At 39.2% G+C, this 13,906-nt stretch overlaps 1 protein-coding gene across 11 annotated transcripts in view; it reads left to right on the top strand.

The window, feature by feature from the left end:
- CACNA1D (calcium voltage-gated channel subunit alpha1 D) overlaps nt 1-13,906 on the top strand; it is a 319,633-nt gene that overhangs the window by 123,882 nt on the left and 181,845 nt on the right. For all 11 annotated transcript variants that reach the window (XM_042448733.1, XM_042448732.1, XM_042448729.1 and 8 more), the window contains exons 4-6: nt 8,025-8,164; nt 9,456-9,598; nt 13,198-13,350. In XM_042448733.1, coding sequence (XP_042304667.1) covers nt 8,025-8,164; nt 9,456-9,598; nt 13,198-13,350 — 436 coding nt within the window. The remainder of the gene's footprint in view (nt 1-8,024; nt 8,165-9,455; nt 9,599-13,197; nt 13,351-13,906) is intronic.

Raw genomic sequence — 13,906 nt, 5'->3', positions numbered from 1 at the left:
ACGGAGGGGGGAGACAAGGAGGCGAGGGAGAGACCGGGCGCCGAGGAGAAAGACAGGAGGAGGAGGGGGGGAGCGGGGGGGGCAGGAGGAGGGGGAGGAGGCAGGTGGTGAGTGGCCAGAGGCCTCAAGGTTTTTTAAATTTTATTTTGGGTGCTTTTAATGCTAACAAGTCTCCCTTGGTTTGACAGATAGTGTGGCTTGGGTATGATGATGATGATGCTTGAGTCAGCTGGAGGCCGCACGCCTGTTTCTTAAGCTGCGCGGTGTCATCTTCCAAAGTGTGTTTGGGGTGCCTTTTCTGCTACCAAGTCTCCCTTGTTTTGCAGTGCAGTGGTGCTGATGATGGGATGATGTTGTCGCTTCGGAGGCTGCCAGGCACTGTTTCTTAAGCTGCGGAGTGTCACCTTCAAAGTGGTTTGGGTGCTTTTCTGCTAACAGGTCCCCTGCTTTGACAGTGATAGTGTGGTGATTGATGATGATGATGATGATGATGAGATGTAGCCGCTGAGAGGCATGCAGGCACGTTTCTTAAGCCAAGAGAGTGTGACTTTCCAAAGTGCCTTTTCTCTGGTGTTTTTGATTCTTTAATGGTGAAGTGATATCAGAAAGCCTCTGAGGCAAGGCCCAATGTAATGCTGTGATTTTTACAAACTCATGCGCAGTGAAGAAAAACCCAAGTCCCTTGCCAAGTACACACTTCTGAGAGTACACTTGGTGCAAGAACTGGTGAACCACCTTGACATGTTCAATATGCATAGCCATGTGAAACCCATGTTCAGTGGTGAAACCCAAAGAGTTTGGTTTGAGCAATAAGCCTCTGAACTAGCAAGAGGCCATCTTAAGTAAAGCCATGTTCAGGGCCAAATGTGGCTGTTTGGGAATGGGGGGGGGAGGGGTGGCCAGAAAGGGAAGTACATTTCTGGCCATCTGTCTAGGAATAATGCCCAAATGTCCTCCATTTTGATCATGCTAAGAAACATGCCATGATATTAACATTTTTAAAAGTCATCAATTTTTGGCATTGGCCCCATTTTAAAAAATGGCCCTTACATTTGAAAATATTGTCCTATTTATTTAATTATTTATTTTTTGGCTTTGCGCCTCCCCCCCCCCCGGGTTGTCTGGGGGACACCAACCCGGCCCCCCGGCTCCAAAAGGTTGCCTACCCGCTGCACTAATCCTACCATGAATACAAACAACCAGTATTGGTTGTGTGAAACACTTTTTTTTTAATAGATTTTAGAAGACATCTTATATCTGGGCTTATGAATCATGGGAAGGCATAATGTTTGCCTTTGATGGGCCCATTTAAAACAACCCCCCTCATCCCAAGAGTAACTGAGATAATATGCCGTATCTTTGTCTGTCCGTGTCTGCCCAAGTACTTTCTCTTCATCCCAGCTCTGAGTCCTTTTTTTAAATGGGGACTTTGGATTTGTTTCCTCATCGTGTCCTATTGAACATTAAAAAACCCACAAACCATTGTGGACTATCTACATAGGTAGTTTTATACACTGTAGGGAAATTGCATGTAGAAATGTTTGTAGCGACAAATCCGGTTTTTTTTTTAATGCAACCATGCCCAGATGTAAAAAGAGAAAAGAAATGTGGAAGAAATGGACTATCTGTCTTGTTTTGTACTGCTGTTTACTGGCAGAACAAACAGTTAAGATTTGGCTTCATTGGGCTTTTGGCTGAAGTCAGTTATCACAAGTTCTTGTGGACTGCCTCCAAATACATGTTTTGTCACGCTTAGTTACACTCTCTCAGCCTCAGAGGTTGGCCGGGCAACCACCCACTGAAGAACCTTGCCAAGAAAATCCCTGATAGGTGAGCCTATAGAGTCACCATAGTTGGAAACGACTTGAAGGCACACAGTGACAACATGCCTATGAGTAATATTAGTCAAATAGTGTATTTGGACGCAAAGGAAGGTAAATGTATTTATTTACTATACTATTTATATCTGACTCCGTATCGCAAGACCTCCGGCTGATGTCCAAATAAAATTAATAAAACAACTTATTTAAAACAGGAGGGGGAAATGTTGTTGTTGTTGTTGTTCTTGTATGGCTTCAAGTCATTTGGAGTGATGATGATTCTAAGGCGAACCCTAAGATTTGTTCAGAGGAGGTTGCCTGGCCCTCCCCTGAGGCTGAGAGAGTCGTCTGGCTGCCCAATGTCCCCCATGGGTTTACACAGCCAAGCTGGGAACCAAACGCTGGTCTCCAGAACTTGTAGTCCACACTCAAACCACAACATCCACACTGGCGTATCCTTTAAAGTACCCTTAGAGTAGTCGAAGGCTTTCATGGCCGGCCATCCATAGTTTTTTGTGGGTTTTTCGGTCTATGTGGCCATGTTCTAGCCGGTTTCTTTCTGACGTTTCGCCAGCATCTGTGGCTGCTCCTCAGCGAATTCCTACTTTGAGATATACACTATCTCTGAAGATGGCAGCCACAGATGCTGGTGAAATGTCAGAAAGAAACTCTACTAGAACATGGCCACATAGCGCGAAAAACCCACAAAAACTACCCTTAAGTACTTTAAAGCCACTGAACTATTTTTATATTTTTTAGAATTTATTTATCATTTAGTTTATTACAGAGTAAAAAAAAAACAGAGCTTTAGAGTGGGGCAAAATTGTTAGGACACCCCCCCACACACAAGATTTGATTAAACGCTATATTTTAACCTGGCTGAGAATAATCAGTTATTGTCCCGTCCAAGAGTGGGCATCTGCAACCAAAAGCCATAACAAGAAGGCCCTCTCCCATCTGCTCACACAATACAGTGGGACACAGAAGACCTCTCGTACTGGAGGGACACAGAGACTTCAGTTCTTAAGCAGATAAATAATAGAGAGATGCTCCCTCAGTTACCAAGGTCCAAAGTTTAGATTTTTTAAAAAATTATGAAAAGCTAAAAAATCCACTATATATTTACATTTTCACATTACAATTATCACATTACTTCACTTCCTCCCCCCCCTTTCCGCTCACATATCATTCTTTACCATCTGATGGCTCTACACACATCTTCTCACATAACTTATTCAGCTCTCTTTGTTCCTCCTAGTTATCTATTCCTAGAACATCCGTCTTTTCTATTTCTTATCATATGCTGAGAAATAGTTCATCTTGAGAGTATACATGTAATTTTTTCCCCTCACCTAAACATATATTTCCATTTACATTTTCAAAACATAATAACGTACATACGTCAACCTTATATCTATATTTGCTCGTTAGACTCGTTGCCCTTAGATCCCTTCTTCCGGCCTATTGTTAATTTAAGTTTTACTGTTGTTTTGCTTAGATTTCTTTCGCATCTCTTTTCACAAAATTCAATAAAGGGTTTCCAACTTAAGTTATCTTCCTCATATACTTCTTCTTTCAGCAATTTTGTCAGGTTGTCCATATCTATAACCTCGGCGGATTTTATTAACCATTCATCTATTTAAATGTCATTAACAGCATCCTGAATCCAATTTATACTTAAATTGTGAAGGTGATTGGTTTGACATGGCATGTTCTGGATGGCAAGCTTCCAAGTGGTTACGTGAGGTGGTATATTCCTGAGATAGTGTATATCTCAAAAGTAGGAATGCCATACCAGATTTACTTTAGGAGTAACAAGTATCTCCCCGTGGGGGCGGGGGGGGGGGAATCAGAGAGAGAAAGAAAACTTAACATCAGTGATAATTATGGACTAATTTTAAACACAGGCTCTAATATCTGTGTTATTTTTTAAACCATTGAGTCACAGTATGAAACTTCAGCATCAGAATAATGGGGGATGACCTGCACCACTGTATGGCCTGTACCACAAGGAGAAAGAAAAAAGCAAATCAGCTGATTTAATTTTATTGTGATCCTTACCATTGACCAAAATGAACATTCAATAGCCCCTTTACTTCTGAATGTATTAATTGAATTGAACAGCTGTATCAATTGGGTTTAGTATAAGATTCAAGCAAGTTTAAACCGTCAATGGATCTAAATATTAATAAAAAGTAATAATTTAGTATGTTGTGTGAGAATATTTTTAGAATTGAAAAGACCGTAAAATATTTTTAGCAGTTAACCCTAAAAACAAGATGGATATGATTAATTTATTTAATGTTTTAATTTGTTGGCATTAACTCGCCTCAAGCTGACCCCGACTCATGGCAACCCTGTGGATGAGACATCTCCAAGCCCAGCTATCCTCCACTCTGTGGTGTCACTAGAGTTGATGTCACTTGGTGCAGCAACATGGTATCACTCCCCCCCCCATCGACCTACTCTCATACCACACACACAGAATCCTTAGTAATTTTTTTTTGTACAAAGGTTACTCATAAATTGTAATTCCCATATGTCACTGAATTTAAAAGTTATTGTTGTGACATAAAGGACTTTGTTGTTATTTGTTGTTAACCACCCTTGAGTCGATCTTTACCCATGGCAACCCTGTGGATGAGACATCTCCAACACTCCCTGTCCTCCACTGTTTTGCTTAGTTCCTGTACACTCACACCTGTGACTTCCTTAATAGAGTCTATCCATCTAGCAAACAGCCTTTCTCTCTTTTTATTTCCCTCTACTTTCCTAGCATGATTGTTTTTTCCAATGAGTCATGCCTTCTCACAATGTGTCCGAAGTACAGCAGCCTCAATTTTGTCATCTTGGCTTCCATGAAGGTTTCTGGCTTGATCTGCTCTAGGACACATGTATTTGAATCCTTTTTGGATGTCCACAGAATACTCAGCATCCTTCTCCAGCACCATATCTCATATGAATAAAGAACTAGCAAAATTAAAAACTATACCTTTAAATTACAATATCATATGTATAGCCAAAATGTATTGACGTGTACATTGTTTCATGTGGTTAAAGTTAAAATTAAGTAAGGTGTGATGTTTTTAAAGAACATTTAAAAAAATTTTTTTTTGTAAATTGAAAAATTTTAATTAAAAAATAGGATTCATTTTTTTAAAAAAAATCTGGGGGCCTCTCTTTTCTCCTCACACTAAACCTCACCCCTCTCACATCATCCTTTCAGTATTTTAAGGGGACACAGGTGAATGCCACAGTCAGTTTGTGCCAAAACGTAGATGTTAGGGAAGCAATGGTGTCATCATCCCCTTAGGGTGTCACCTAATGCGACCTGCACCCCCTAGTGATGCCCCTGCCTCCACTGCTTTGATTAGTTCTTGTAGATCCAGGCTGTGGCCTTAACCTTATCTAAACTATAGCTTTATGTGGTTTTTTTGGGCTATGTGGTTGTGTTCTAGAAGAGTTTATTCCTGACGCTTCGCAGGCATCTGTGTCTGGCATCTTCAGAGATTGCTGGCATGGAAGTGAGTAGGGTGTATGTATATATACAGTATATATATATACACCCCACACACTTCCATACCAGCCACAGATGTTGGTGAAATGTCAGGAATAAACTCTTTTAGAACACGGCCACATAGCCCGAAAAACCCACAAAAAACTATGAATGCTGGCTATGAAAGCCTTTGATTTATCTAAACTGTTCCCTTATTTAAGCCGAAGCCTAGTAAAAAGGAAATTAAATTTTCCCACTGTCTTCTATAGACTTCTGTTCTTTACTGAGCTCTGTAGTGCCATTCTGCTATTGCATCCAAGTTCTATTGGATACTCTCCTCACGACTGATATCCAATAAGTTTCTGTTTAAAGTATCTTGCCTTAGGTTTCAGTTTCCAAGGCTGGACCTCCCTAGTAATGTATGTTATTGTATGAGTAAAAATTGGCAGTCTAATTTTCCTCAGAAGATTCCAGCAGTAGGTCTGGCAGCAGGAACAGGCAAGTTGCCCAGAGGGAATTAAACAAGAACTAGGTGATGACCATAAGCTTATTCTCAGTTATTACAAAGTGACATTGTGGAGTACTACAGAAGATACCTAATGCTATGGAAGAAAGACTTGAGTGCTTCATCTTGTTTAGAGTATCAGGATATTTTCCTAGAGTTTTGATACAGTTTAAAAATACCTACCAGTAAATCTACAATCAAATTCTGTTCCATTGCTCAGTTCTGTCTTACAGCTGCTGAAGATACTCTCATATTTCATGTATGCTTAGTGAACCATAGTTACATATATTTTTTTATGTACAAACAATAATATTTAAATGTTAGAAATTATTTGTTTCTTATTCATGAAAGAACCAATTCCATACCCTCCAATATTTCAGAGGTCAAAACCAGCACATATCTTGCCAAAAGTGTAATCAAGGTAGAAAATTTGTTAATGCAGATGAATACAGCAATTAGGAGAAGCTGCAGCCGATTGCTTTTGCCTGACCTTACTGGAAAGGGCAAGATTCCACTCCTACCCCCCCCCCCCCCGTCTCACTCAGTTAATTGAGTACTAATTACTTTTGCACTTTTAAATCAGTATGCAGCAATGGAAGTAAGCTGAAGACAAAGGGAGAAAGTGGGAGGAAGAGAAAGTAACTGATTTTTAAATGATTTTTAAAAACAGCTAAAAAGTGGGATGTCAGATCAGGAGAGTTGGAGGGTATGCAATCCAACCATGGATGGGAAGTCCCTTATGTAACTTGGGTCATGTCTACATGGGCCAAATAGTTTCCCCACACACACTCCACGACCTGTCTTCATGATGCAGGGCCAACTCAACCATGCTCTGTGTTCACAATGTGAGGCCAGTTTCACATTGAACCAGGGCCCGTCCTGCCTTTTGTGCCTTTGTGAATGCTACTACAACTGAAAGACTTCTGTCTTTGGACCATAGCACTAGAACAGGTTGCTACTGTATTGAAATCTAAAGAAATCTTGCACACAGGGTGGGATCCAGGGTGCTCACTGAACTGACACAACAGCTTGTGTCTATGGAAATGGGTAGCCCTCTGAAGCAGGATTTGGGAGGGGAAACAACATTGGATTTAGGCCATTGGTCCTAAATATTTATGTAGATATAGTACTTAAAAGATGGTAATGATAATACAGGTTGAGTATTCCATATCTGGAATTACAAAACCCAAAGTTCTCCAAAATCCAAAACTTTTTGAGCTACAGCACAAGTAGCATAGTCCATACCTGCACTGTATTTGCGAGGCTGGAGGGAAATGTGGCTGGAGAGAGATACAACTGGAGAGTGACATGAGGATCTGAGAAATGGCAGAAATCTATGCTTCCCATTGTTGCACAAATCTTCAGTCTCTCCAGTTTCATTATGTCTCATTTATATATACAAATGCAGGTATTCCAATTTTTTTTAAAAAAAATCCAAAATATGGAACACATCTGGTCCAAAGTGTTTTGGATAATAGCAATGGCAATAGCACATACATTTCTATGCTGCTTATCAGTGAACTAGCACTCCCTAAGCAGTTTACAATGTGTAAACCAATTGTCCCCAACAAACTGGGTACTCATTTTAGCAACCTACAAAAGGATGGAAGGTTGATTGGACCTTGGAGCCCTGCTTGCGGTCGAACTCACAACCTTATGGCTGCAGTACTGGCATTTAACCACTGTGCCACCAGGGGTCCCAATATAAGGGATACTCAACCTTTACTGTAATGCTGCTATCAGGTCATATTTGTGACATACCGCTGGCAATTTTTCTCTTGTGCCCAAACATATCACTTACAGTATGTATTAACAAAATTTCTTTGAATATAGAGAGGTGCTTTTTAATGGAATGTGATGTAGAGCTAAGGATCTTTGTTTTGCCATAATTACAGGAATGCTGTATACAGCTAAAATGCCATTATAAATTGACAGTAACTTGTTTAACCAAGTTGGAATTCTAAAGAATGTCACTAAAATTACTGTAATGCAATTAAGTGGATTAACTGTTTCCTTGAAACATGCTGAAGGATATATTTATCTTTGTGGTGCCAAGGCCAGAGTCTGGTTCTCTGAATAATAAATCTATGTCGTTATTTATTGACACTTCAAGCACTTGAAGGGCTAATCTATAAATGTTTTCAGTAAACAAACAATTGTTTGTGATTTGACCCATTAACAATAATTTTTTTTCTTTTTTCAGGAAAAAGTAGAATATGCCTTCCTGATAATTTTTACAATTGAAACATTTTTGAAGATTATAGCATATGGATTATTATTACACCCCAATGCATATGTTAGAAATGGATGGAATTTACTGGATTTTGTAATAGTAATTGTAGGGTAAGTCTGTTTTTAATTTTCCAAAAAATATAACTGTAACAAATGTTTCCATACTCTACGTAACATTTCTGTATTCTGCATTGTATGAACACATTGCTAAATGAGTAAAACAACAACAACCCTTTCAGTTTGCTGGCATTCAGTGTGGGTGTCAAGTGCTTGCTTGCTTTGTTCACAGGACTCCTGTCCCACTAACATATGCACAGGAATACTTTGAAATTGTTTCCCACCAGGGCATTAGCAAGCAAATTTTGTGAACATGTTCCTAGGGCTATTTCATCTGTTAATATATTTTTTCCTACACAGAAAATTACGTATCTGTACTCTAAAGTTACAAAATGCAGCGTGAAACATTCCCCCGGGAATGCACAGTTGGGACACTGAGAGTGTGAGGCAACCCATTTGGCCATCAAAATGTGAAAAATATAAGAAAGAAACCAGAAACTATCAATATTTGCTGAATGCTTAATTCAATAAAAGGTGTAAAGATACAATCAGGGATAAAGAGTAGTTATCACTGTTCGCTGGAAATGAGTTGAATTTTCATAGTATTCCATGTCCAATTGATCAATAGGACATAATCTGTTAGCAAACAGCACTATTGTGGGTACATTCAGCTGAATGAGGCCCCCCAAAAATAAATTAAAACCTGAACTGGAATAAATTTGTGTGACTCTTATCAGTGAACACTTTGCAAAGACTTAATATTAGAATACTGTGCTAAATTGAGAAAAGTGTATTTGGATTACTATTGGGCACGGAAACTACTGCACTCAAAATATTTTACATGAATTGTACCCACCATCCCACCAACATAGCAACTACAATTTTCTACCTGCACAGCATCTATAACAGCCTTTGCAGGCCACTGACATCAGAAGAAGTGAGCATTCATTAAATAAGAAAAGTGTATATAAAGCTACATGACTTCTACTGTGATATAAATGCTATGAACATGTCACTGCTATGATATAGAAAAGGGAATTGTGTGATGACATTTACTTAATACCAGTGTGAAGTCAGTTGTCTTTTATGTGATTTAGGGAAGTTATTGTGTAGTAGTCCCAAGAGCCAGCTATGTGGGCATCCGTGAGCAGTCTTCGAAACTGTGAAACTGTTTAAGCATTATCATGATTTCCTTTTATAATTTTATACGTAAATGTACATCTCATGTTGGAAGCTGATTTCTCCCCCTGAATTTGACATACTGCAAAGTTTATTGATTTATTTTAAAATTCTTCATTCTTTGCTAGAATGAGAAATGATAGCTTGTCTTACTTCTTGTCCCTAGATTGTTTAGTGTAATTTTGGAACAATTAACCAAAGAAGCAGAAGGGGGAAGCCATTCAGGTGGTAAACCAGGTGGTTTTGATGTAAAAGCCCTAAGAGCCTTTCGTGTGCTGCGACCTCTTCGGCTTGTATCAGGAGTACCCAGTAAGTCATTTGCCACTTCTTTAATCTTATGAATGAAAATGTTTTCAGAAATCCCTTATCATAAAGAGTGAGGAAAATGTCTGAGTATTCTTTACATTTCGATGAGATTCATATTTAGACTACCCCGGCATGGCTCTTCATCTGTTCTTAATTATGTATAAAATTATGACAGCAGTTCAGCAAGTTTGCAAAAGTATATGAATTTATCTTGTCTCATAGTACAATCGCTAATCTATGAAACAGATGCTAAATTAGATGTTATAAGAAACATGTATATGCCTCTGGAAATGACTCATGAATATTTAGTTCTTCACTAGGGTGGGTAGAGTTACTGGTGTCCTAGCATTTGAACATACTACTCTCCTCTTTCTCTATGCCATCACTTGTCATTGCTGGAGTGTGTGGACCTTACGATGGAGGATAGAGAACATGGACACATAATTACTGGATTTAGTGGTTGTCTTATGCTTAGCATAATGTTTGATTTGACACTTAGTGGAAATCTATATGGGAAATTCTTTAGCACTCACTTTTCTGAGAATGATCTTGTCAGGAATTGGATCAGTGAAATGACTAAATTGGCTCTTTCTCCATTTTTGTATGCCCCCACCAAACTTGACATTAGCATAGTGTAAATCAGGGGTAGGCAGCCTTTTTGAGCCAGGGGCCGGGTTGCCGTCCCTCAGACAACTGGGGGGCCGAAGCCAAAAAATAAATAATTATTTTTTTTAAAAAAAATAATTAAATAAATAAATAAACCCAGTCAAATGTAGGACAAAAATTTCAAATGGAGGACACTTTTTAAAAATATGGAGGACATGCTAAAAAATTTGCTGATTTTTTAAAATAATGTTAATATAAATGCATGTTTCGGAGGCTTCTATAGACAATTGCCCCCCTTGCCTGCCGCTTGCTCCCCTTGCCTGCCGCTTGCCCCCCTTGCCCGCCTCCTCCTGATAGGCCAAAGGCTCCGGTGGCAATCGGTGGCAGGACCGGGCTGGGGCCGGTCCCAAGGCCTTGCCGGGCTGCATCTGGCCCGCGGGCCACAGGTTGCCTACCCCTGGTGTAAATTAATTTGGAGCAAGAGTTTTCAAACTTCCTGCACTGTGAGAACCAAGGCTGCCATGAACCCTCATAAGAATCTCTCATCTGAAATTTTCCATCAGTTCACAAATTTCAGGCAGTACGTAACTTAAAACTTCCATTGGGCATTTACAAATAATGTTTACACACCCAAAGAAAAGGGGGCAGGGAATGTTAACATAGCAAATTAAAGAATTCTAGGTGTTAATGATTTTCAGTATCTTTCTTTCTACCATGCTGCCCCTTTGTGTGTTGGATTGGGGCCACGGCTACCAGACATTGTGCCCCCACTCTGGCATTTTTCTAGCCCAAAAAGAAGCAGCAAAATGTCACTCCTTTTGGGGGCTGAAAAAGGGTTCCCTTGCCGCTGCTGCCACATCATTTTGATATTTCAGTGGCATGGCGCGTGTAAACGCTACACCACCAAAACACCATGAAGCCGCCACACATGTGGACAGCCATGTGGCAGCGTCAGAGCATGCAGCATCTAAATGCCATGCTCAGATGTCGCCCCCAACCTGGCTCTTAATGCCGGACTGGATTATTTCTACAGTGTGAATGCAGCTGTAGAATCCACCTAACACTAGTTGCTTTCTATATTGTGAGAAATTATTGGCAGCAACAGAGAGATACCTTGCCTATGATGACTTTGTAGAATGTGATGCCTTCTTCTGTATTCAGCAAGATTCCAAGGATTCCCCGGTGCTCCTAGGAAAACATTGTGTAAACTAATAGCTGTAAAGAATAAAAGTTGGATCACTAAAACTGGAAAGACTATGAAAACAAGCAGTTCAACAAAATGACTAGTGGATTTGCTTATAATCCTTCCTGTTTTGTTGTCATTCATTGCTGTATGTTTGTGAGAGGAAGATGTTTTGGATTGAATGAAGCCTCCCTCTCCCTCTTATCTCTTGCTTTTAACATTTGATCCAGAAGCAAGGTCATAATGCTGTGTTTATTAGACCATAATCTGTTGCCATGGAAATAGTGGTAATTGCTACAGATTTAGCAAAATTACTTCAATGGAGGATCAAGCAATTGTGGGAAATATGCCATGAGTGGAGAGGAGACCTTTTGGTCAGAAGCAACATTTTCACTCTCAATAAATCAATATCTCTGATTTTGGGGATGTATTTCTTTCAATCCAAGGAAGAAATGACCATTAAAAAGAAGCAAATGACAAGATCTTTTAATTCTTTTTTTTTTTTAAACATGAGTCTTTATATAAATATGCATAAAGACATCTGAATTAGATAAACCAAAACACCCAGACTCTCCCGGCAACACAGCTGTGGTGCCTCAGGATACTTGGAATTACATTTCAGGAAGAAACTTTTTTCTAGCTCAGACCAGAAAAAAACACAAGAGTGAAAACAAACAAAGCAAAGGTATTTTTACCATACATCAAAGGAGTCACAGACAGAATAGGAAAAATGATTAGGAAACAGAACCTCCAAATGATCTACAGACTGACAAACAAAATCAGGCAAATGCTGCACTCAGCAAAGGACAGGAGAGACCCTCTCACAGCCACAGGGGTCTATCACATACAGTGCAGCTGCGGACAAGTCTACATGGGGTCAGGGACCACCAAATGCAGCATTCAAACATGAATCAGGGAACACAAGAGACACTACAGATTGGGCCAGCCAGAAAAATCAGCAGTAGCACAACACATTATAAACCATCCAGGGCATAAAATGCTGTTCGAAAACACTGAAATTCTGTACCATGCCAACAACTATCAGGTCTGAATGCCCAGGGAAGTCATTGAAATCCATAAACATCTGGACAACTTCATCCGGAAAGAAGAAACCCTAAAAGTAAACAAAGTTTGGCTACCAGTCCTGAAAAACACTGAAATCAAGACTCAGCACATGCAAATGAACACCACCCAGGGTCAGGGGGTTTCCCAGCAGACAGTGGATTGCTAATTAAATAGACACACATATCCTCCCACATATTATTCATGAATTATAAACCCATTGCATTCCCAGAATATCTCTAGTGTCCTTAGCAATTGTTTTAGCTGAGATTTGCCAACCTGCCTAAAGCAGGTAATGAACATGGTCAACAATTTCAGGAGCCTTGCTGGATCTTTGGTCTCAAAATCTCCATGCTTAAAGCATCATTTCTTCACAGTTCAGTATGAATGGACACTTGTCATTCAGTGTTTGCCTAATAGACTCATGGATTTCCTTTAGAGTTTTGTTCTTCAGGTACAGGAACTTCATGATGTCCCAGAGTTCAGCACTTAAAAATTCCACACTTTTTATTGACATTGTTCCACCAGTGATCTGTAAAGATTCAGAAATTATAGCTACACTTTTGCAAATTGGCAGTTTACAATTCAAAAGAAGACTTTTTCAAGCTACAGTGACAAATTTACACTCATATTTTGGGAAATGGGTTGGGCCGAGAACTTTTCATCACCCCTTCATATTAATTGTTTCGTATTATATGACTATAACAGCACAATAATTGCATTAATTGCTTTGTGTATGTGTGTTTTACAGGTTTACAGGTTGTCCTGAACTCCATTATAAAAGCCATGGTTCCCTTGCTCCATATTGCCCTTTTGGTATTATTTGTGATCATAATCTATGCTATTATAGGATTGGAACTTTTTATTGGAAAAATGCACAAATCATGTTATTTTGAAGATACAGGTGAGTGGAGGAGCTGTTATCTCAAACTAGAATAGAGTTGTTCCAAGTTAAATCAGAAGTTAGTGGTGAGGGAAGACCTGAAACATTTAAAATATTGATTTTCGTATTGATCTTTTTTGAACATGCAGCATTTGTCAGAACTGTTTTTTAATAACAGAAAAGGAAGGAAAAATTGACACATGACTTGCTGTAACCAACAAAGCGTCATATCATGCAAGTTTTAAAACTATAAAATGCTAATTGTACAATGTTAAAAATATTGTATTCATTTTTAAGGACTATTTCATACTGCAGTTATCTTCTCATGTGATTGAATAGAGGGAAAACTATTCTTTTTTTTTTTTTAAAAAATCACAGTTTATATTTAACTCTGCATCTCTTGGGATTACAGCTTTTAAATATAAAAATGTCCAATGTACATAGCAGCAATCTCTGAATTTAACCCAACCTATAATAATTGTGGAAATTTTTGTGATCGCATTTATGTATATCCCAGGTCACCTGAACATTGCCCTATGTGCCTAGCAACACATATGTGGCTAATGGAGGGTCATGG

The sequence above is a fragment of the Sceloporus undulatus genome, chromosome 2 (genome assembly GCF_019175285.1).
Source record: "Sceloporus undulatus isolate JIND9_A2432 ecotype Alabama chromosome 2, SceUnd_v1.1, whole genome shotgun sequence".
NCBI lineage: Eukaryota > Metazoa > Chordata > Lepidosauria > Squamata > Phrynosomatidae > Sceloporus > Sceloporus undulatus.
The sequence above is the reverse complement of the archived record's forward strand: the minus strand, read 5'-3'. Positions and strand labels throughout refer to the sequence as shown.